Source organism: Cydia pomonella, chromosome 10 (genome assembly GCF_033807575.1).
Source record: "Cydia pomonella isolate Wapato2018A chromosome 10, ilCydPomo1, whole genome shotgun sequence".
Classification (NCBI taxonomy): domain Eukaryota; kingdom Metazoa; phylum Arthropoda; class Insecta; order Lepidoptera; family Tortricidae; genus Cydia; species Cydia pomonella.
The window spans coordinates 1,102,995-1,129,406 of NC_084712.1; the positions used below are offsets into that span (position 1 = coordinate 1,102,995).

At 38.2% G+C, this 26,412-nt stretch overlaps 1 protein-coding gene across 3 annotated transcripts in view; it reads right to left on the reverse strand.

Annotated features, from left to right (window-relative positions):
• Window positions 1-26,412, reverse strand: part of LOC133521812 (protein winged eye) — a 162,097-nt gene that overhangs the window by 59,336 nt on the left and 76,349 nt on the right. For all 3 annotated transcript variants that reach the window (XM_061856881.1, XM_061856882.1, XM_061856883.1), the window contains exons 2-7: window positions 22,853-22,935; window positions 22,046-22,108; window positions 16,506-16,611; window positions 15,889-16,063; window positions 15,177-15,366; window positions 10,318-10,422 (exon numbers count right to left, since the gene is read on the reverse strand). In XM_061856881.1, coding sequence (XP_061712865.1) covers window positions 10,318-10,422; window positions 15,177-15,366; window positions 15,889-16,063; window positions 16,506-16,611; window positions 22,046-22,108; window positions 22,853-22,910 — 697 coding nt within the window. In that variant the 5' untranslated portion in view covers window positions 22,911-22,935. The remainder of the gene's footprint in view (window positions 1-10,317; window positions 10,423-15,176; window positions 15,367-15,888; window positions 16,064-16,505; window positions 16,612-22,045; window positions 22,109-22,852; window positions 22,936-26,412) is intronic.

The following is a 26,412-nucleotide window of genomic DNA, read 5'->3' on the forward strand; positions in this document are numbered from 1 at the left end:
TAAATCGTTTATTTAGAACGAAATTGGAATGCTTAAAAGACAACATTAGAGTTCGTTTACTAACCTGTCTTTAACTGTACCTATTTTGAGGCAAGAGTCAAGTATGTTCGTAAGAAAACAACAACTGTTACCTGCTTGAACATGACATAATTACGCACATTAACATAATTTTACTTAGAGGTTAAATGGAAAGCTCTCACCGGGTAACTCGTACAGCTCGTACTCTTGGCTTCGCTGAGGATTAACTTCGGCGTATGCGCGGTGATTTTACACATTATAAAACCGACACACATTAAACCCGCGTTTCTCGGGATATTTTAATAAAGTCGAAAATCAAACGAGAAATGCGCGCAGTCAAAACCATACGGTCCGGTTCGCACATCTGGCGACAGAATGGTCATCAAAAGGGCTCCCAGAGGCGTCCCGGGACCCGACCAACCTCGACGACGGTATCGTAAAGAACTCGTCATGACATTTAAAATGAGCTTAAACTCGATAGCATTATGGGAAGTCATCTATGAGTTCCATTGACAACTTCCGATTTCACTATCAGACCTTCGTCACCATGTGTATCGTAAAGAACTCATGAAGACCTTTAAAATGAGCCCAAACTCGATAGCATTACTTGTAGTTATCGATGAGTTCCATCAACACCTTCCGATTCCACCATCAGACCCTCGCCACCATGTGTATCGTAAAGAACTCATGAAGACCTTTAAAATGAGCCCAAACTCGATAGCATTACTAGTAGTTATCGATGAGTTCCATCAACACCTTCCGATTCCACCATCAGACCCTCGCCACCATGTGTATCGTAAAGAACTCGTCAAGACCTTTAAAATGAGCCCAAACTCGATAGCATTACTAGTAGTTATCGATGAGTTCCATCAACACCTTCCGATTCCACCATCAGACCCTCGCCACCATGTGTATCGTAAAGAACTCGTCAAGACCTTTAAAATGAGCCCAAACTCGATAGCATTACTAGTAGTTATCGATGAGTTCCACTGACACCTTCCGATTCCACCATCAGACCCTCGCCACCATGTGTATCGTAAAGAACTCGTCAAGATATTTAAAATGAGCCCAAACTCGATAGCATTACTAGTAGTTATCGATGAGTTCCATCTACATCTTCCGATTCCACCATCAGACCCTCTCCCCCATGTGTATCGTAAAGAACTCGTCAAGACCTTTAAAATGAGCCCTAACTCGATAGCATTATTAGTAGTTATCGATGAGTTCCATCGACACCTTCCGATTCCACCATCAGACCCTCTCCACCATGTGTATCGTAAAGAACTCGTCAAGACCTTTAAAATGAGCCCGAACTCGATAAAATTATTAGAAGCCATTGATGAGTTCCACTGACACAGGAGATGTGCACAGACAGCTAACGATAAAGAAAGTGACTATAATAGGAGTAATAGGTACTAAACAAAAATATACCAAAATCAATGCAACGCCTTACCATATTAGGTAATTTGCCTTAAACTTTAGCATGTGTTTTGAAATCTACGTTGTGCGCTACTTGACTTAACGTACACTTTTGTTTGAATTAGCAATATTAGGTCGGCAAATTACAAAGCCTTTGACAAATACCGACTGCCGCCGCGCCGCGCCGCGCACTCGCACGTGCACGTAGGGAATGGAACCGCCGTGTTTCGCGTCGGGCGCTACGTTAATAGACCATATGCAGTTCACGTAAAAGTTAAAACAGCTTGTTCGTATTTAATCAGCGCTTGAAGGGGTAACCCTTTCCCGGGTTTTTAATATCGGTAAGCGCTAACCTGAATTAATTCAAATAAAAGGATTAGTTTCTTAACCGGTAAGCGAATCAAAAGCTTACCGAAATGAAGCGGTTTTTGGAACACAGCTTTACAATAACCCGGGTTTTTGAACGGGTTAGGGTAAGCGGGTCCGGTCCCTGGTGTATACTGCATACCTAATAGTTTTATTTTATGTAGATGTGTAAACAATTGTGAAAAAAAAATGATGTCCAACAATGCGTAAATTTGTGTTACTCATTAAAAACAGCACAAAATGAATACTTAACCCGTAATTAACTTCAATAAATCACAATACAGTTAACGAAATCATCTAACTGCGAACAATGCAAAAGATTATATCAAAATATCCTGATTAAAATAATTACTTACATGAAAATACATACACACTAATACACAACGGATAAAGGGCCAAAAGTTACCTTAATATCTAGGCAATAAGGTCGTGTACACATATTTATAAAAGCTTGTCCGTGTCGACTTTGATAGTAAATGAACATACACATTCATGTTTAGGTACCAGGGTACCATGGATATGCAGGAGGTGAGTGTAGGAGGTATAGTCGTGGGGTAGACTACCTCCGCAAGATGACGCTTGAACATTTGCCTGCATGCTTCTGTACGAGGTATGCTTAACTTTGGTAGGAACTCAAGTCTTTTGAGTCTAAAATGAAGAACTCGACTTGTTTTCACGAGACTCAGATCTTAGAAAACTTCACAGTCTTTTAAGTCCCGAGTTGAGTCCTTTATCGAGTCTTTTTTAAGCGCAACCCAGAAGAACTCGAGTCTCTGAATAAAGACTCAGTCAACAATTTTATAGGTTTTACCTAAACAACAGTAAAGGAAATAGGCGTTATTGTATGATTTATGTTATGTACATCCATGAATTTTATCATGAAGACAACGCATTTCGAAGTTATTTGTAATAAAGTTACAAGTTTCCGAAAAGGATTCAAGTTTCTACAAAAGACTCGGGTCTGTAATAAGTTGAAAAGAACTCGAGTTTCGTTTTAATTATAAGAGTCTGAAAAACTGAGTCGAGTCTTAAAGCAGAAGACTCAAAGGACTCGAATCTTAACCAAAACTAGGTAGGCTCAATGGTGGAGGTAAAGAAAGGACACCTGCCACGAGGAGTTTCCTACATTGACCCGCCTGTTCCTATTTCTATGGCATGAGCATAATTATATTGCTGCCCTGCTCGCACAGTGTCACTGACGCCGCCATCATGGGCGGGACAGCAATATAACGCGCGTGCGACACAGATAGGGACAGGCGGATAAATGTACGAAATTCCTCGTGTAAGCGTCCTTTCTTTAGTGTGTGTTGATCACTATGCGAGCGTTGAAGAATAGAAAATTAGCTTTTTTACTATTGAAGTAGATCTACTAGTGTCTAATAAGTTAGCCTAGAAGCATCGAGGCTTACATATACTTCGCGAATCGTTTAGCATGTGCTGTCTAGTGAGCAAGTTCTCTGTGAGCGGCGTGTCGAATTTGCATATAATTGTCGGATGTGAGCGCGCTTCGGTGTCGTAAATCTTGGTACAAAAGCGGTACAAGTAAATATATACTTATAGGTTTTCATATATTGAGTGTTGCAACTTTAGCTTTGGTTGTTAGAGCACCGATTACTTGTTAAAACTTAGGTCTAGTTCTTCCTCACTATCACTATCTGTACCTGCTTGGCGCGCTGTTCAAAAACCCATACAAAATGAGACTTAACGCAAACGCGTACGTCACGTTTCGAAATCGAATTTATTTACACTAGGGGTACTGATATTTATTTATTTAAACTTTATTGCACAAAAGAAAAACTTAACGTACAAAAGGCGAACTTAATGCTAAGAAAGCAGAAAAGATTGTAGGCGGTGCTATAAATAACTCGGTTTCACAAAAACTGTCCCCTGTCCTAAACCTCGCGCGCATAAATTCACTGTCATACAGGGTGATTTCACCGGAATGAACTGAATGACAAATTATCTTTAGACTAGATCGGGATTTCCATTGTTTTTACACGTCAACATTACACATTAAAACATTTAGAACTATCAACAAATATATAAAAAACTATAGTTAGTTTTTTTGCATTAGAAAGGTCAGCCATTTTAACGTGTCTTTTTATTAGAAAACACTTTTGAAAAATAAGTAATGGCAATTATAAATCATATACGATCATACATTATTTTGCTTTCATAAGTAAATATTTACTGAATTTTATAAAGCGTTACTCAATAAAAAGACATACCTAATTATCAAGATTATTTACCTTTATTATAATGTTACTATATCAATATATTAGTAACCCAGCCTTTCGGTATTTTAGCCTATAAATATGAGGTACGGCTATAAATAACACGGTTTCACAAAAACTATCCCCTGTCCTAAGCCTCGCACGCATAAATTTATTGTAATACAAGGTGATTTCACTCGACTGAACCGAACGACAAATTCTTTTTAGACTAAATCCGGGTTTCCGTTGTTTCTAAACGTCAACGTAATAGGTTAGAACTATCAATAAAGTGTTTAGGATTTTATTGGTAATTTAGGAACGAGTTTATTGCAGGTAATGCAGGACATATTACATTTTTTTGTCTAAATGCTGTTATATAATAAGATAATTCAGTTAAAAAAATTTTACGAATCCAAAATATACTTTTAAAAAAATCAGCTGAGCCTTTTTTTGGTTTCAAAAAATCTACTCTCAATAAAAGGACGTTATCGTTAAGATTTTCGATTTGTAACTTTTTTGATATCGGTTTTTTTAAAACGCTACAAATACAAATTGCAAAAAAGATTTGGTAAACAACACCAAATCACTTAGTAAAACGGCCGTTGACACAATGTCTTATCTAAAGTGCCTGCCATTGCAATGTAATCCTGCTCGAGATTACGGGTTGTATGAGTAAGTCAAATGAATGAAATGCATACCACACAGTATGGAGGTAGATTTTTTTTTAATATCTATCTATATTTAAGTACTTACAAAATTTTCTAGAAACATAGGTAGTTGTTATTATCATATCATATACTCGTACAGTTACATCTGAAAATATCGAAACGAAAAATATGCCAGAAATATGTATACACTTACCTTAATATACAGGCAATAAAGTAAGGCAACAAATTCTATAATCATTTATTTACATAATTACTTTGTTCCTATTAATGTAATCCTAACAAGATTTGAAAAAATACTTGACCAACGACTTAAAAGATAAGGGACAAAGGGACGTTTTTTCAAATGTATAGACTCTAAAGATTCTATATTCTACGAACTGTAGTAGGTATACAGCATAGTTGAATATACAGCGGGTGCAATGGAAATTACCCGCATGAAGGAAAACCGCAAACCAAACCATGCCATCCGCGTACATAGATATGAATGACTGTTTTATGCCTTTAGAGTTGTTTTAAACGTTTAACTATTCTAACCACATTCCAACGAACAGTACCCCTTCGGGAGCCTCATTTGAACTTATCGAAATCTCAAAAGATTACACAAATCGAGATATCTCGTGAATTAACGAGAATAAATCTCCATAATTACCCCAATAGCATCCCTAAAGTAACTGTAATATGTCTGTTGGTGTTGTTTCCCTGGGAAGTTTTATTTTCTCCCAACTTGGGCTCTATAGGTGTGGTGAGTAGGTAGCCTGGGGAAATTCTAATGACTCTGCGCTCCAGCGAGAGCAGTTGGACGATTCAATCTAATCTGCTGGGGTATAAAAGCGACAAGAGTGACCGTATAGTCATAAACAGTTTAGACTTCATTCAGTAAACACTTTCCAGGCTAGGCAATTTTGAGAAATTGCATTTCGACGGAACCCATTCCACAAGGGAACTACATTGTCGATAATGTCGATACTAGACAGTGAAAACAACTGGTGCCAGAGGGTATTCCGATCACTTTCGCTAATCATTGCCATTTAGGGCCACCCCACACTAGCGTCTTTTGAGCGTCGACGTTTAGTCAGCGCTATGGAAAATGGCGTCGCTGCGCAGTTGCGCCAACGTTGCGTTGAGTAGCAGCCAGCATAGAGTTGACTAGACGCCGACGCTCGGGAGACGCTAGTGTGGGGTGGCTCTCAGAAACGACTGACCCGCTATCCTTACTATGACTTTACCGCAGCCGTATTTGCTAGCTGGTAGCGGCTGCGAAATCTTACAGTCCATTATACTCGCACCAATATTTCAGCATGAGATTAGGTGCTATGTATATAGCGTCTCCCGAGCGTCGGTGTCTAGTCAACTGAATGGCTGCTACTCGACGCAATGTTGGCGCAGCTGACTAGACGCCGACGCTCTAGACGTTACTATTCTTCCTTAAAAAAAAGGTATCTAAATATTGGTGTCTCCAAAAATGCAATACCTACTGATCCAAGAGCGTCCCCAGATTTTACTGGGAGCATGTCTGATATTAAAATTGTAATGTATTTACATCACCTTGCCTCCCCTCGGCTGTCGGCTGGCAGCCAACGCCCTTGATAGAAACTAGAGATGGAGATAGAATTTCTAATTTCGCGGTGAGCCTTCAGATTAGCGCATCCAGCAGTGATTGCTTCGTACTAAACGACGACAAATGAGATATCTATTTGGTAGCAATTTATTTACATAGGAAAAGATACATTTGTGTCATTTGTAAATTAAATACTTTCTGCAATAAAACCTGTGTCTGCACGTTTTACACATAAAAATCAAATAAATATCATTAGATAAATAGGTATTTATCTTGTACATTATCGCTGATAGCATACATTAGTTCTACTCATAATAATCAAAATGCGTTACGATCAAGATTAAACATAGATTACAAACTATGTATAAAACAAATTTCGCAAATAAATAACATCATTTTATTAGGTATTTGTTTCGTTTAGAAACATCGCTAAAAACCGCATTTTATATGGAAATATCGAACAGCAAAGTAGAATCTCCGATACGTATTGACACAACGTTCATATTTCACGTCGCGTGACCGAGGCGATAACCACGATTTCGTTACGAACCCGCAATCAATTAAACATAAAAACTATACTGATTTACCATTTCGAAAGCCGATTTTCGTCTAGAATACTGAATAAGTCAACATGTAAAGTATATATTCAAATATGGAACGAAAAAAAGTGCCATTAAAATTTGGAACGATAAACAAATCAGCCTGTATGTCGCAATTCATCAATTTTTGCCGTTCACCTTTACAATATACTTTTTTTTTTCTATCAAGCGCATCGTATTAAATACATAGTGGTACTAGGCTAGCAGAATCTATAGAGAGATATAGCATAACAGCGACACGAGTTTTGTGCGTGCTAGATACGCTATATCTACTTTATATGTGTGCAGTATTATTGCAAACGCTTACAAAAGTAATTTATATTCTAATACTTTGATCAACAAGTATAAATCCTTTTCACAATAACGTATATTTGTTAGACATCTCTAGTTCAGGTAAGACTGGTTTTTACTAATATTGAGACTCGCCTTATACAGTGAATGGAATACGTAGCCAGGTAGCGTATCAAACGTATTGAGCGACGCTAACGGAACAAAATATCAGTCAAGTACCAGGCTCACAGAATAGTGAAGAAGCTATGCTATCGTAGAATAACATAATATGTTAATGTGCTGTGTTGGGCAAAACATAAAAGCGTAATATCGTATGTTTCGGAAATATGGCAGCCATTTTCTATATGGCAGGACGAATAGGTCGAACGGCAAAAGAAAATATTACAATTTCATTTTTTTGTGCCTTTCGACGATACGATACGATACGATAAACAAGAGCATGTCGGGCCACGCTCAGTGTAGGGTTCCGTAGTTACTCTTCCGTCACAATAAGCTAAACTGGAGCTTAAAGTATAGTAAATTGTTAATCAAGGAATGAAACGGTACCTTTCACCCGAGTTAAACAAATAGGCAAATTTGCATAATCACTACCTAATTAAAGTAAGTCTTTTTACTATGAAGGGAAAACTTTTTGCGATAACTCAAAAACAGCTAAACTGATCATGTCCGCTATAGTTTTCGTTTAATGTATTTCTTAAGTTCTACTTCCACGATTTTTTTCATATTTTTTGGACCTATGGTTCAAAAGTTAGAGGGGGGGGGGACACATTTTTTTTTTCTTTGGGAGCGATTATCTCCGAAATTATTCACTTTATCAAAAAATGTTTCTTGAAAACCCCTATTAGTTTTGAAAGACCTTTCCAACGATACCCCACACTCTAGGGTTGAAGCGAAAAAAAAATTTCACCCCCACTTTACGTGTAGGGGAGGTACCCTAAAAAAAATTGAATTTTTAGATTTTATTGTACGACTTTGTCAGCTTTATTGATTTATATATCCATGCCAAATTTCAGCTTTCTAGCACTAACGACCACGGAGCAAAGCCTCGGACAGACAGACAGACGGACATGGCGAAACTATAAGGGTTCCTAGTTGACTACGGAACCCTAAAAATGGGTAAAAAAACCTTTTAACAACGCTATTTATTTATTAAATAAATGAATTACAATTATTGAGTTGATCGACGATCCTAGTTTCCAAAAGAGATGTGTTTTTATAGAGCTTGTATAAAAACAGTAGTACTCGTAGCGGAAACTAATTAAAATGAACCAACTTGAAAAAGGTGACATAAAAAAAAACATATTTTGAATGATTGAAACGTTGCACAAAATGCTCTTAAAACTCCACCATGACCAAGGTATCAGAACTCAGCAGATGTACACATGTGAAATGGCATAATGGCATCTCGGCGAACATTTTTTCGACAAATTACCATTTCAATCAAACCTCAATATCTCAGAACGTTGAATTGCCAAATCAACGTTTCCCAAACTACTTTATACTTTGCGAGGATTTTGTTCATGTTGGCGAGTTATCATTTGGCATAGGACAGGTTAGTAGGTAGGCGTAAAAAACAAATACCTGCTGAAGATGCAATACGTTCTAGAGATAACGTTATAGGCGAATAGAACAATGCGTCATAAGTATCTACCGTCCCCTCATAGTTTTACTAAAAAAGATATGTAATCCACACTCCACGCCTTATTTATTATAAATGATTTTAAAATGTGAAATGACGTGTAACGCTTGTTATCGATAGACGATTGTAGATAGTTTACTTTTCAAGTAAGTTTAGGCACATTACAATGCGCTTATGAACGTCGAATAAAGCTACGCCGGCTCTAACCCTACACCTCTGTCCCGTCCTCAATTATAATATCATTTAGTATTAAGCAAATTTTTTTTTTCTTTATTTTTCTTTATTTAGAAACAAACAGTCTCTTACATTGATAAATTGTTACAATATAGGGTAATAGACTTATAGACCTACAGTTTCCTTAAATATAGTATTCAGAAAACCATATAACCTAAATACATATAATTACTAAACTAAACCTGAAATTCTAAGTTGCCAAATCGAAGTTACAAATAATGCTCGTACATCCTAACAGAAATAAAAACAAAGATGAAGTACATTGCAATAACACTAATAACAAACAATAATTGCAATTAAATTAAAGATAACTATCTAATTTAAGTCCATTAATACATTTGTATGTAAGTTGTTTGAAACTAGCGAACTTTTCACTGAAAATATCTACATTTTGAAACTTATCATTTTACGGTTTAACTCTGTTTTTAGGCACTCGCGTGACATGTTTCGGAGAACCCGACCCATCGTGATCGCTACTCGCACTTTTAGTGTTTGAAAAAGGAGACCTAGGCTCTCCCAAATATGTCGCGCGAGTGACCAAAAGCAGTTAATAATAATAATAAATAATAATAATTCAGCCTATATACGTCCCACTGCTGGGCACAGGCCTCCTCTCATGCGCGAGAGGGCTCGGGCTATAGTCCCCACGCTAGCCCAATGCGGATTGGGGACTTCACATACACCTTTGAATTTCTTAGCAGATGTATGCAAATGTTTTCCTTCACCGAAAAGCTAATGGTAAATATCAAATGACATTTCGTACATAAGTTCCGAAAAACTCATTGGTACGAGAATTACTCTTAGATTTGCACTATAGATGGAATTATAAGAAAAACGACTAACGGTTCTTCAATCTTTTATCTCCATTCTTGTCTGCCGGATTTTGAAAGAAATGAACACTTATTTTTTTATATATTTTTAAACATTGTCTAAAAAAAACCCTTTTTTTGTTACTCTACTGCTGTGAAGGATTTTACATGTACGAAATTTACACATTTGGGTTCGTCTTTGACGTCTCCAAAAACTGGTCAAAGATTTTAATTTTAGACTAATTAACACACAAATTATGACCATAAACCAATTTTTTGGCCTAAAATTGTTCAAATTCGATGCCAAATATCTCGAAGACAGTGAACTTTGAAGTAAATATGGCATACTATATTGCTTACAGCCGTTGCTGTTGATATGATAAGCTACAAAAAAAATATTAGAAAACAGATCGAAGGTCATTGGCGTTAGGGACCCGCTTAATTTCAGTATGTTTCACGAGAGTTTAAATTCGATGCTATTAGTAGGTAACCTAGGTACTCACCGAGGTCATGCAAGCGTTGCTGCGCGTCTTTATGGGAAAGGGCGGCAAGCAGCCCCGCGTCACCGACTCGCTGCCGCGCCACTGCGATGCCGACGGGGATCGAACCTGCACCAACATTAGATAAGGATATAATATAATGCATTCCTGACAGTCATAACACATGTTAGAACATATACAGTCCGCATTAAATATATTGACGGCCAAAATGGCCAAGTATAATAGACACAGTTTTGTAACCATAGGAATTAGGTTTTTTTTTTTCGATATATTTGGCGACATTGGCCGTCACGATCTATTTGATTACTGGGTGCTTAGACAAGATGCCAATCGTTATTATATATACAATCACTCCGTAGCGATCGAAATGCAACTGTCTCTGTCACACTAATACGGAAGAGTGATAGAGAGATATAACTACGCAAAGCTACGGAGCATGATCGATTGGCATCTTGTCTACGCACCTTGCACAGACAACAAACGCAGAAATACAGAGGGCTTACAGCGAAAACAGAAATTAGCAAATTATGGGGATTTTTCTCTTTTACTCCAATGAAGGCGTAATTAAAGTGACAGAGAAAGATGCCCGCAATTTGCGAACTTCGATATTCGCAGTTATAGCCTAGAACATTATGTGCGTAAAATACTAATGCTTGGTATGAAACAAGCGCTGATCTTCCGTAGGGCCCATTCGGCGGTGGCAGGACAGAATACTAGTTAGTACCACCCTCGTATCCAAAATTTCACTTACCCCCCTCGTTGCACAATGTACTATTTCGAGCAAGTGTGATGAAAACAGATTAGCTACCTGCTTTTTCACAAACAGTCGAGTAAATAGTACATTGTGCAACGTAGGGGGTAAGTGAAATATTGGCACGATAGGGTAATAATTCCCGACAGCCGCAGACGGGAGTGCATTAAAGAATTTAAAGAGCTTGCAAAATTTTTACTCCAGGTGTTACACACACACAAGCGTACTGCCCCGCGTTTTCTCAGCGTTTCCATACGCCGCGGAGTCACCGCGTTCACTCGGCGTTCCGATTAGTATGGAACCGCCACGGGGAAACGCCGAGCGGCGGCCGCTAGTGTATATAAACTCTAAAAACCAAGTCTCATTAATTAGAATTCGATTTCCTTACAAATACTACGTCCGTTCGTCTTCAAAACATCACAACTCCCAACCAGTTTTCTAAAAGAAACAGACATACACACTCAAAGAAAAGTGCGTAAGGGACAGTCGACACCAAAACTATGTTTACACTATTACACCTTACGCCTTTGTGATACGGCGAAAACTGTATACGTATATTTGATTGGATACACGCTGTATTGAAGACACACATCGCCGTCTCGCATACTATCATTCTCTGTCTACCAGGAGATTAGAAACGTTTGAAGTAAAATTAGAATATTCGAAATTCTGAGACGCGTAGGGTATAGGGCGTTGAGGGTTGTTTATTTGTGAATCTTATTGCGAGGTAACAAGGGCTATTAATAGTCAGATATATTGTCGTTAGAGTCTGTGCGGAAAGAGAAGAGTCGTAGAATATATTGGATTGGATCCCATACACAGACTCTAGTATAGTTAGCATCAAGTAGCAGCGAGCGTAGTGAAGTAAATTGGAATACGTCTTTATTTGATTACCATAGCAGAGATACTTTTTATGTCAGTGTTTGTCAAACTGTGGGTCACCACCCCTTGCATAAGGGGGTCGAGGTTCGCGAAGCCTTAGAAAAATAAACGGGTTTATAATCTATCTATGAAGGATAGCAGGTTGTATTATTATCGTTTGAACATTTCAGTATTTGCCATTGTGAAGTTTACTAATCTTAAATATAAACGACATATTATGATTATAATAACAAGTTGCTCTGGAACTTTGTACTTACAATAGGATATCTAGATATGTAATTAGTTTATGTAGCCTCAGATACCATAGTTAAAAAAATACAGCGAATAACAAGTTATTATGAATTTGATTTGGTTTTTATTTATGGATATGGTCAGTGCCAACGTGACGTTTCTGGTTGAAGGAATGTCACTTTTGACAGTGATGGATCATGCCCACAACCTATCTGGAACAAATTCATAACCTGTTATGACATACAGAATAAACCTCCGGATAAGTAATTGTTACGGTGACGAAAATGTACTTATCAGCCAGTAAGAACAAAGAAAACTACTCATTCCTTTCTTCTGGGTGCTACTGCTAGTAATAGCGTAAGACACAGACAGCATGATTCTCTTTGTCTATGTTTGAAATGTGACAGTCCAGGACCAAACTATGGTATAATACAATATTATAGCACATTATCATAAAAATTGAATAAGGCCCGCCGTAAGCTCAATAAGACTTGTGTTGTGGGAATTGTGGCTACTTATAGACAACAATATATGGAATATATAAATACTTATAAAAAAACTCCCATGACTCAGGAACAAATATCTGTGCTCATCGCACAAATATATGCTCTGACCAGGATTCGAATCCGGGATACTCACTACCCACTAGGCCGGACAGGTCGTAAAATCCAGACTACTCCGCATTAGTGTGTATGTGTAGTGGTGTATTTTCTAGTATTTATAAGCCTTTGCATTCTTATTCTTCTTTGTTGCATTTATTGTTATTCCGAGTTCTATTACGTGTGCTTTATTAGTTTCGGTTTCTACAAAGTTTAATACAGCTGAGCAATAAAAAGCTTATCCATTAGGGATTGCAATCCGGTCCGGCGGATCCGGTAATCCGACCGGATCCGGCACTTTTCAGGAGCTACCGGATCCGGTAAAAATCACCGGATCCGGAAAATAAAAAAACGCCTATATACAGCACGCGCTGTGCGTTTCAGATGAGGAAAAGGCGCTGGATGCGAGGTATGAAGTTGAACAGAACAAAAAATGAATGAAAAAGTTTAAATTTAGTAAGATAAAAATATATTTATTATGACGATGACTGGGAACAGAAGAGGATTCCTTCTTCTTTCATGTTGGTGGCACGATATGACGATTACATAAATACTGTAATAGAAGGAAAAATTTAAGGATGGAAATGCCATGGAAGGCATTTGTAATTTATGCTAAAGAGAAGGTTAATGTTGTGTCATAATGTTGGGATAGGAGATTAAAAGTAAATAAATGAGCAGGATTAAGTCGGCGGTACTCAACCGACTACAGTTGGGCTCATCAATATGTGTGAATGAATATATGATAATATTGATAATTTTTAGTTTTCTCCGATAGATGTATATATATATGATAAAATATAGATTCTTTTCTATTCAAATTTAAGAGAGAATTTATTGTCTTTACAATTTCATCCAATCTTATGCAATTTCCTTCATCTCCTGGTACATGCTAGTCTACGTCTAGCCAATGCTTTATTTGATCTATGTAACTCTTCTTAGGGAGTCCCTTTCCGCGATGGTTTTCAATCCTACATTCTATTATTTTTCGCATGTGATCGTCGTATCGTGTTTTGTTCCCTATAATTTGACCAATATACTTTTCTATAAATTAAAAAAGGTCAATTTTTTAAGTCATACAGTCTACTACTTTCTCGGACAAAAAATTAGAGCAAGATAATACTCGCGCATTTATACTAGAGCGCATTTAATATCATAATTGGTTAAAAGTAAATTATCTTCTTTTGTTACTAGAATCAAAGAGAATTAAGAAGACCAAGAGTGCTCACTCCATACAACGGTTTTGTTACCAAAAATACTATTATTTTCGTAGTCTACATCTAGCGTCAAGTAGCGGAACTCTCAGTACTGCTACTCGACAATATCACGACAAACAAAAAGTCTAATGCTCAACGATTTTCATATAATATTATAACCAGAGTTGAAAATATAGTTCCGGTTACTCTGGTTATAATATTAGGTAGATGTCGACTACGAATATAATAAGCGTTTTGGTACCAAAACTGATGTATAGACTGAGCACTTTATGTACTTCTTATTTCTCTATGCTAGAATGGATGTCAATACAAAGAATTCAATCAAAGAACAGTTACGAAAACTTGTCCTTTCAAGGAGCTCCACCCCACATCCTATCATCAGGCTTTGGAAACTAATCAAATATATAATTGTAAACGAAAATTTGAGCACTTGCGAATGGTTAAATATGATAAATTACCAATTTCAAATTTTGTTTTTAAAGTGATATTGATATTATGACACTTTTTAATACCAAGTTCTATATTATTGTTAAGAAGTTATTTATTAACTTCAAATTATAGATTTAGGAATACGTATTACGTAAAAAATTAGAAAAATAAGTAATTTAATCAACTTTAATATCCCTATACCAAACCGGATCCGGTCCGGCCGGATTGAAAATCAATCCGGTTTGCAATCCCTAATATCCATGGTATTCTCTTCTCTGCTTTGTTGTATTCTCATGATTGAGGGACGTGATGCCTATCGTCCCCCAAGCCGGCAATCTTGAGCCCGAAGCATAAGCCTGTAATGTGGCTGTAGTTTCCGGCTGTATTCTGTCCGCCCAACGCGTGTTCATACGTCCATCCATTCTTGATATGTGACCAGTAATTATGAGTTTCTCGTACCAGCGATTTAAGTATTTTAACTTGAACTTTTTGTTCGGCCACGCCCAGCCAGGTTACGCTACGTTGGTGCGGCTGCAGCCTGCCCCCCAAAACTCCAGGTGTAACCCACAGATTGAAAAACACTGCCCGAGAGACGAGCGCACAGCAGCAGAGCTGATATTTGTTAAGGATAACCATCAGGTTTACATGAGTAATAGCGATCACAATAGGATCAAGGAAGGCAATGGTCGTAGTGATAACTGGCTTAGGAGTCTGATATATCCCCTAAGAAAGAAAGAAGAGTTTTACAAGACTTACCATTATTAAGTGACGCAGGTATAGCTGGCTCCGGTTTAGTCCCTGGAGAAGCTTGTTCCAACTTGACAGCAACCAGTTCTGACAGCATGTGTTGAGGTTCGCGCTTCACTTGGACTTGCACGTTTTGTCCAGCCACGCCCAGCCAGGTTACGGGGTTGGTGCGGCTGCAGCCGCCGTCCGCGTGGACAATCTGTAGGGGAATTGTGGATTTAGATTGAGGAATAAAGAACACTTTTCTAGGACACATGTAGAACATAAAAAGACAAAACTTTAAGCCAAAGTATAAGTTGAAGTGAATAGTCGAATTTATACAGTCGTGTCGTTATATTAACATCAAACTAATTGTACGGTCCTCAGCTCAAGACTCCTCTGAACGTCGCCCGAAAAAATAAACATAGCGAGTTACACCGTAAAATTACCTCAGACGACAGGCTCACATCTAGACAGGCTGACATCTAGATAGAGATGACATAATCTTGGTCAAATAAAACAAATGGTATGGATTGGTCAAGTATATATCTGCAATCTGCATCTGCACTCTAAGGGATAAGTTCGCCTTTGTACTAATAATGGGTGTTTTATTTCCTGTTTTATTTTCATTTCTGTACAATAAAGAGTTTTACTACTACTACTACTAATAACCTCTAAGTTATAATAACCAGGGGAACAAAGAAAGATAGATGTGTGAGAGAGTAGATGTTCATGAATCTACCTTTTTCGGAGAATTTGTGAGGCACGTATTACAAGCCCGTTTCGCCTGTTCCGTCTTTATAGTCAAAGGCTGCATGACGTTTATTCCTTCTAGCAGTTGACGCTGATCACCAGAACAGCAGAGATTGTCAGGAATACATTTCCCGAGCTTGCTGTCTTCCATTTTATTCGGATCCCTGAGGAGAAAATGTCATTAACATCTATGTATATTGAACTCCATCATCTCGGTAATAAGGTTCACGACTGGTATTAGGAAGTGGAGCAGATTATTTGTTTTGCAAGCCGATCAGCATGAAAATAAAATTACTATCATTCTTAATTTACATTTTTGATGAAAAATATGGAAAATCTAACGATTTTCTAATCAATGTCGGAAAAACTCAATTTTATGTTTTTTCAGTCTGGGTTTCTAGGAGCCTCGCAGAGCCTAATAATAAGAATATCAGGTTACAAACTGCGTCAAACAGTAAAAGGTCGCGAAAAATGTTTATGCTAAGGGGGTCAAAGCGTAGAAAAGGATGAAAAAAACCTGGCTTAAAGCATACGGCATTTGGTGAGAATTTATTAAGCTATAGCTATAAGAGGTTCACAATTTTATTAAGGATAAAAACAGCTTACTTGTCCAGCAATAACCTCGAGTTCAATTCCAGTAGGGGGGAATTTGGAGGGGGCGTGGGCACGCCGAATGTAGACAGCGATGTCGAGAACAGACTCTCCGTGGTCACTGTAAACAAAGCATGGGGTTAAAAACGAATAATGACGATACATATATTTCGTTCCGGCCATTCCGTTGCCGCCTGTGTCTGAAAACTGGCTAACGGAATGGAGAAAAAATTAATCATGGACCAAGTGTCGTGATTCTGCTGGTTTCGTAGAACAAAATTAAATACGATCGAACAAACAAATAATACTCAAATTAAAAAAAAATAGGGCCCAACAGGCGGCTTACAAAATACATCTATATACTATATAAGTTTCTGAATAAAATGGCTGTGACCTATGGACAAACAGACGGATGGGTAGACGGACTGCCGAAACTATAAGAATTCCGTATTTGGCATTTTGGCTACGGAACCCTAAAAATTAAAAGTTGAGATGCCTACTTCGAGCTATTTTCTTCAATACCTGTACTGTTTATTTGTGATTTTTGCTCCTCCGACCGCTGCATAGAGATTTTGCATCCCCCATATAAGCAACAGGTTGAAAAACACTGTTCGAATATATTATTATTAAATTTAGTTTCTAATTCGATAACAACTTCCATACAACTATTTTATTCGAATTTAAACCCTATTTCAAGGAGCGTTCACAATTCTATTGAAAGAAATAAGAAGTAACCACCGAAAGTGGTCATTGGCACCGAAACCCGACTTTCAATTGTCACTGGCATCGCTAGCCTCTGCGTGCTTATGGGGCCCTGGTACCTCTGATTGGGAAAGTATCGAAAAAAAGTTTGACTGCGTGACGTCATGCTGTTGTGATTAACGGTATATGTAGATTCATTTTGTTCAAATCTGAACTTTATTCGTAATAGTTTACAGTCCATAATAGTAAGATTTCAAGTTAACATGGGTAATTGGGTAACATGACTAACATGGTAATTTCTCATGGTCATGGTCAGATACATGTTTGAACTGTACAAGAGTACAGTATACCTAATGTTAAGATGAAATGCAGTAAAATTATGAAATTGAATTTACAGTATAATGGGATATTTATTTATTTGGGGTTCTTATTTTCGAAATACTACGAACTCGACGAAACCCAGTGGCCATCAGATATATCGGAGCGGCCAAGGTGCTTACATATATTTGAACACTCCTTTATCATCAGCTTGAACATGTCATGCCAACTTAAAAGTGTTTGCTTACGGTGGCGTCGTTGATCGGGTCGCCACTTTCCCGAATGAAGGTTGAGGGAGGCGATGGCTGAGATACGCGTCATACTCGTGAACGGGTGCTGTTTGTGGAGACAGGTCTGTTTAAGCTAACTTTATTTTTGAATATAATTACGGTGTGGAATGTTTTAGATATAGATACTTGACTCCTAGAGACTCTATATATCTCTAAGGATAATTTGATAAAAATCATTTAGTTCTGGCTTCTGACATTTAGAGATATTTACACCTCTAAATAATTTTAGTTTTTTTTTGTATCTGTTTGTGTTTTTTTTTTTGTAATTCGGCATTTAGAGACTTCATACATCTCTCTCTAACTAATAATAATACTTTACTTACTTTTACTTTAAACAATAATACTTTATTTCGCATTAATATTTTCAATTAATTGTATTTGATAATGGTTGATATGCTTGTTTTTGCTTGTATGTAAATTCCATGTTGACGTGTAAAAGAGCCCTTATGGCCTATTTGCTGAATAAATGTTGAAGTTGAAGAAGTATCAAGTCGCTAGTGTGTGTTCAGAGATTTTTGAGCACCTCGGCCACTCCGATATATCTGATGACTGTACAACAAGGTAAAATTGATAAATATATTTTAATTGACCATGAACACATGTGATCGGATTTTCTTAAATCGCCATATAACATGTATCTCAGGCCAAAAAAGTTAGATCCAAAAAATTTGATTCTAAATGCGTGTAATCTGAGTGTGCGCCATCCCAGGAGAAGTGGATCCATTTCGGGAGCCTCGGGAGATACATTTTTCCTTGGATTTCCAAACCACTCGATGAAGGAGCCCACCATCAATTATAATGGCACTGCCACCTAGGTTTGGTGGATCAAGACACTGGTGAAAAGGCGTTTCGGATTAACTATTAATATGATCATTCATACCACAAATAAGAAATTCAAAATGGCGCCATTTTTAAAACATCGACTACGAAATCATACTACCTTTTAGATCCCCAGACATACATTTTCATCATGAATAAAGCAAAATTTTGGTCAGACGTACCGTTTTCGAGCTACAAGCAAAAAATAGCAAAGATTTTTGCACACCTGGGATTGCGAAAACTCGGATTACACACATTTAGAACCAAATGAAGGTATGAAAACCATTTCTAGCTTGCTGGGCATTAATTCTTTGAGAAAATCGAATACGTACTTACGTACTGCGTACACACTACGTAGTGTATGTAAAAACGAAACGGGTATTGATAAGGGTTCTATGACAAGAAGAATAAAATGGGTTGCTTCTTTGTATGTTAAAAATAACATAGTATTAACAGCCAAGGCATTTCCAAGAAACGTGTCAAACATCTGTTATAACGCTTTAACTAGACTTATAATAGCTGTATAAGCTATACATACAGCTGTGGTCTGAGAGCCATCGCCGGAAACAGATATAGAATGTAACTCAGTTGCAAATCATCATTTTACAATCCTTTGTTGTTCTACCTCTTTGGGCTGCAAAAATTGCAATTTTTTAAGTACGTACGTCCCAGAAAAAGGTACCATTTTATGGGACTAGCTCTGGGTCTACGTGTGTCGCCGGCAGCGATAGTACGGGTGTCGGGAAGATTCGTGTTATTTGCGTTCACATAAATTAATTAACTTAATGTATATTGTTCCTCGACGTGCTTAATATTTATTTTCTTTCTGCGGGGAATTCTCTCTTAAAATCAGGTAAATTATTTCCTTAAAGGTATAGGTATCAAGACAACAAGAGATTATGCCTGAAAAAGTGCATATATAGGGTTATCGTCTCTGCCCTTATACTCTTAAGTAGTGTAATGATTAGTGCTTAACTACGCTTTAAGCGACCTGCCCACTTTTTGGAGATTCCACAACTTTTTTAGTTTATGCTCCTTCAGTATATATTTTTCCGGGTCTAGCTCTGGGTCTATGTATGTCGCCGGCAGCGATACGCATCACGACGCACGTACGGGTGTCGGGAAGATTCCTGTTATTTGCATTAGGTGATTGGACTATTCTTTTTTCTGCAGGGAAATCTCTTAAAATCAGATAAGTTTTTCCTTAAAAGTAGGTGTCAAGTCAACAAGGAATTATGCCTGAAAAAGGGCAGATGGTTATAGTCTCGTCCTTATACTCGTAAGTAGAGTAAAAAGTTGTGACTGAATCGTAGCCTGCCCACTTCCCACTTAAAAGTACTTTTTTAGTTTATGCTCCTTAAGTATATATATTTCTGGGACTAGCTCTGGGTCTACGTGTGTCGCCGGCAGCGATACGCATCACGACGCACGTACGGGTGTCGGGAAGATTCGTGTTATTTGCATTTGGACTGATTGGACCATTATCTTTTTGTATTGTCTGGAAATTGCTTAACTTTGTCTATTGTTTCTCAGCATGCAGCATTATAAACTATGCTGTAATAACCCATCATTCACGTTCAAAACATGCAATAACACAAAAACACACGATTTTTATTACGTTGTATATTTATTACGTCCTTAAACTACGTTCAAAAAAGAGGTATGGGCACTGTGAATGTCATCTCGCGTTGTGCGGTAGGGCACAGCACGGCGGAAGTCATTCCAGATCTAGAGCAGAGCCCAACTGGGGAAGTACCTCCACATCACAGAAAACCGCAGCCAAATAACACTAGACGCTACTCATAGTGTTGTGCCGATGACTAAGGTTGTCGGAGCTCAACGAGGGTGCAGAGTGTTAGGGTCGGCACCGCGCATGTAAATCCTCTGGAGTTGCAGGCGTCCATAGGCTACTGAGACTGCTTACCATGAGGCGGGGCGTATGCTTGTTTGCCACCGACATAGTATATATATATATATATAAAAGATTTCGATAAAACCCTATTTCGCACAATAAATATGAGCATAATTTCATCTTATGCCCTACTCTCAGTTACGAAACATACATTTTTTCAAGATAAGTTTTAATTTCTTATTTACTTCGCTCAGAATAAGGAGCTCTTCAAACCAGCCAATTTCTATCTAAATCAAACGATGATGTTCGTTTTCACGTTACTTACGGCTTTTCAACTAATTATAAGTGATCACTCCATTAGGATATACTTCTTTTTAATTTTACTGCAAGTGTCAGTTTTCATTCCCAAGCACCCCCTTTCATCATAACAAAACATCCAATATACATGCGCGCCACATGTGCGCACGAGTCGGTCCGAATGACACCTCATTATTACTCAGAAAACGGCACAATCCTTGTTAAAAACTGTACCTTAATCCTTTGTCCTAAGGTCGACTGTGTTGCTGAATGTGATAGGTCCTTCCTATGTTTTCCGTTCGTTCGTACAAACACAAACTTACGGCCTTGCAATAGGGTTCACGTCGGTAAGATAAGTTGTGTTGGGTGTGTGTGTGCGATCCCCCAGGGTCCAACGCAACGCAAATAGACGAATCCCCAAGCATGACGTCATTTAAAGATTTTGCTGTGGAAGCGTGGAACAGACGCAGAGGAAAAACTTTACTTAAAGAGTAGATGATTGATATTTTAATGTCATACAAGATCGGAGGCATTGCTATACGTTTGGGTTGATGGCACTTGCATGTGAAATATCACATCACAACAAATAGTTCTTTCAAATGTGCAGTAAGTAAGTGTGGCAGTAGGTAAGCCTATGAATAGCCGTCTGGACTCCCTAGGTACCGCTGGAGAGACGAAGTGCAAAAATACTTTGGCGAAGTCGACGCCGTCGCCTGGACAGATACGGCTTTGGATACAGAAGCATGGCGGTCTTTGGTGACAGAGACCAAGATCCACTTCGGGTCGCTGCGACACATCAGTTAGTATATACCAAATACCAAAATAAAGCAAAATACCAACCTGGGGAATCCAGGAGACAAACGTAAGTCCATGTCCATAGTCTTTTGTTTCAGTATGCTGTACTGCGTTTTCGCGATTACCTTTCAAATTTCGTTTATCGCAGTTATTCTTCTCGATAACACATTCGCAGGACACCAGAGTTGTATTAAAGACCCAGGGTCTAGTATTTTGTGACCAGGGTCGATAATAAAAAAATGATTTTCTTTCGTCGATTCATTTTGGAATATTTACAAAATGGCGGAGATATAAGGGCTCGCGAAAATCATGAGACAAAGACTACAAGCTCATAAAGCCACTAACTAATATTATGACATTCAACATGGATGATATTTTAGATAACCATGTGCAAGAGCTTGTGAAGAAAAATTAAATAAAACAGGATAAAATATTAACAATTTAGATATGATATCAAAGAAAAACGTAAAAAAATCATATACCTTTGTGTAGCGTGGGTCGGTTGCCCTGAGGAAACAGCGAGTACAGCGGAAACCGGGGTACACCTGGAAACGGAGCACCATTTTATTACACTGAGCATGTACTGTAATATTTAACTTGGTATTTATATATTATTATACGTATACGTAACAAACAAATCTAGTGGTAGGATAATACATCTTGGAGGGATTCAATTGCAGATCAAATTTAACGTAAAGTCGGGATACATTGGCAACATAAGCTGACAATATTATGATACCATCGAGCTGAACTGATGATTGCTGATGGACGCAGGAGGTGATCATAAGAACTCTGTGATAAAACAACGCAACCTAATCGTGTTTGGGTTTGTTATAATCATAATCATAATCTATCTGGCCGGTCAGGTCATAATGCCATCTCTTTCACTCTTGGTTGGTCTTAACAAGGGTAAAGGAGTAAGCATTATGATCTCAGTGGCCAGTTAGTTTTGCGGCAAGTATAGAGTATTAGTTGCCTGTTGACAGAAAAACACTGTCAGTCATAAATAAAGCTTGCATCAAAAATGATTCTTTGGCAATATAGTAAATCGATGATAAAACGGGGCATTTATGCCCGAGTTATAAACTCTGCTTTACACTTCGATTGAGAGCCAAATATACAGAAATATAAATAGGTAGGATATTTTCCCGTATTTATTTAAGACTGAAAATCGTAATCGGGCCGGTAATTTTAGACTTTATTGCTATGTCCATATTTAAGGGTCGTTATAGATGATTTTACTTTATGCTCTAGAGCATTAAGCAACTTTTTGTTAATCAGGCACATACCTGGCTGGAGGTCAGAGGGCGGGCGGGTGCGGGCGCCCCCCGCCGCCCCGCCCAGCATAGCTCCGAGCGATACACCTCACCACCTGCGGACAATACAATACAATGTTAAAGTACAGTTGCTTAATTAGTGTTTTATAAAATCGTGGTATAATAGAGAGTTTTTCAGTTGAGCACCGTGTTTAGGCAACGAAGCTTGCTGAGTTGCCTAAGTACGGGACGAGATAGAAAGCTTGACTATGTCACTATTGTATACAATACTTTTTCTACGAGTCATCTAAAATAATACTTTTTTTACTATAAAACCTAAATAATTAATGAATTGGTAATGGTAAGTATCTCAGTAGACAAGATGTACACATAAAGGCGCGACTCACGCCGGTTTAAGTCTTTTCAATGGGAACGCGGCGGCACGTGATTGGTAATGTTTTCTTACAGGTGACTAAAGCGTATCGAAATGAATCTTATAGTTGAGTGGGAGCCCATACATGAAAAGTACGCAATTAATAGTTTGGTAACGAAATCTTAATTCAACCATTATAGGCGACGAGTAGAAAATGAAATAAAATCGTAAAATAAAAAGTTGTACAGTCAGCATCAAAAGTAGCGGATCAAATAACGTTTCATAAGTATCTATCATTCTGTAACAGCTTACCAAAAAGTGATATCTTTAATATAGAATAACTAAGACTGTAAAAGATATACTTTTGAACGCGAATTTTAACAATTTATCTATATTTGGAAAAGTTTTCCAGAATATTAGATACTTTTGGCGCGTTGTTTCATCCGCTACTTTTGATGCTGACTGTACTATTAAAGATGTTGACAGCTGAACAAATTTTACTTATGGATTGTACAGAGATTTATTGTATTTTATTTTCATTACCCGTTTTACCAGGAAAACATCCCTAAAGGGGTTGAAAAGAGGTTAAAAGAGATTGATTTCCGAATGTTGATTAATACCAGGGATTATGTTCGAATTCGAATGCGAAATGGAATACAAATGGAAATTTCAACGAAATCGGAACGATATTTATTTTAAAACTGCGGTTTGAGCTATTTCGCGGAATTATATTTGTAATGTAACGAAATATTTCAACAAAGTTTAATTCAAAATAATATGTTTATTATTTCATCAGGTTTTGTTCAAATATACAAATAAATGAACCAAGTAGGTACCCATTATTTTAACTAAAATTTATTAGAACAGTTGGTAATGGTCTTTAGAATGAGTTAGAACATCTACAACACGACTTTATACGAACGAAGTAGAGTAGACCGAGGAGAATCGGATCATAGGGCGAATCGAATGAACATGAAGAATCCGATATGAAACATTGCATTTATATGTGAGCACATTATAAAAGTAACACCGCACGTTTGTATTTTTTTTTTCATGATAGAGCAGGCAAACGTGCAGACGAATCGCCTGATGGTAAGCGACTACCGTCCATGGACACCTGCAACACCATAAGGGAGTACATATGTTCGCTATTGAAGGTTTGAAAATGACGGCATATCTTTGTTCCGTGAAATAGATGACAACTTTTTTTTCATATACCACGTCGGTGGCAAACAAGCATACGGCCCGCCTGATGGTAAGCAGTCACCGTAGCCTATGGACGCCTGCAACTCCAGAGGAGATACATGCGCGTTGCCGACCCTTTAAAAACCAGCTGTACACTCCTTTTTGAAGAACCCTATACTCTGTATACCCTCGGGAAAACCTCGGCAGGGAGCTCATTCCACAGCCGGAGCGTCCGCGGGAGGAAACTCCTCTTAAACCGCACAGTGCGCGACCATTTAGGCTCTAGGGTATGAGGGTAATCACCCTGCCGATGGCGAGCGGTGCGGTAACTCAACCTAGCACCTTGTTACAGTAACTTGACTACAAATTCGAAGCGCTCCCACATATCTACGTTGCAATGACAAAGTTCCACAACGACTTCCTACGTTGCATTTTCGTTCACGCAACGGTTGCTGTTGAAATAGCTAGCAGAATGCGGGTGAAACATTTTTATTAGTAGTAGTAGTACTAAAACACTTTTTTGAACAAAAAAAAACATAAAACAGGAAAGAACACACATCGTATGTACAAAGGCATAAGTTCGCATGTCAGGGATCTCTTCCAGTTAACCTTTGAGCAATTGAGGAAGAATTGGAGAACGGTAGACATCAAAACTGTACTAAACGGCATAAAAGAAAATATTTAATTTCCTAAATGATACACGGAAAAAACAGATATGTTAAATTTACAGATAATTTGTAAAATTTACAGAGATATGTGTTTAATTTACAGATTTCTCTGTAAATTTTACAAATTATCTGTAAATTTAACATATCTGTTTTTTCCGTGTAGGTAAACCTAAATGATAGGTAGTCCTATAACCTACAATATATAAATGGGATATGAAATAAAACAAATATGTAAATAGTCATACGTCATATATATATATATATATATAGTCCTCCATGTCGTATCCGACAACGGCGACCTTTACAATTTCCTCTGATGAGCAAGTATATGGCTCGCGAAACCGAACTTAGTCTTAAATGCCCGGACGCACTGTTCACAATAAGGCTGGTTGTAGATGTCCGGTGTTTTCGCCGGAAACCGGACCGTGTTACGCGACTACGTCCGGTTTTGTACATGGCTACCGACAGCTACACCCAAGAAAACCAGACATCGTCGCCTAACCCGGACAATTGTCCGGCGAAAACACCGGACATCTACAACCGGCCTTACAGGTATTACAGCTCACCTTACGCTGGCGCCGAAATACTCAACTCGCCCGCTTTAGCCACAATACACAGTTCGGTGACTTGTCTGACTACCGGCAGACGGTATTGAGTAATCGAATGTTGGTCGATTTGAAAGTGAGAAGCGACGCAAGCTACCAGGGTAGCAGATTTTGGAGGAGACATTCATAATTCGGTAGTTAGTGCGCGGTGACGTCATAGGTCAGTTACGAGACTTGCGAGTCTTGGCATAAAGATATTATATATTATATACCTATCGGTGTTTAAGCGTGAAGTAGCTTTACTACGACTGCCTTTTTTATACTAAGTCGGTGCCAAACAAGCATGCGGCCCGCCTCAAGGTAAGCAGTTACCGTAGCCTACGGGCGCTTGCAACTCCCCAGGTGTTACATGCCCGTTGCCGAACCTAACACTCCGCAGCCTCGTTGGGCTCTGGCAACCTCTCACCGGCAGGAACACAACACTATGAGTAGGGTCTAGTGTTATTTGGCTGCGGTTTTCTGTAAGGTGGAGGAACTTCCCCAGTTGCGCTCTGCTCTAGATCTGGAATATCGCCGCTGTGCTGTGCCCTACCACACAAAGCGAGATGACATTCACAGTGCCCGTACCTTTCTTTTGGACGTAGTTTAAGAAGATACCCGGGTCTGACATTCACTAACATCTGAGTAACTTACTTTCTATACATCTCGCTCGCACAATATGCGAGTTCGAGCAAGATGCATAGAGTTACGCAAATGCTAGATGTCAGTGTCAAACTGGTGGTATATGGTAGCCGTATATGTACAAATAGGGACTTTATTGAG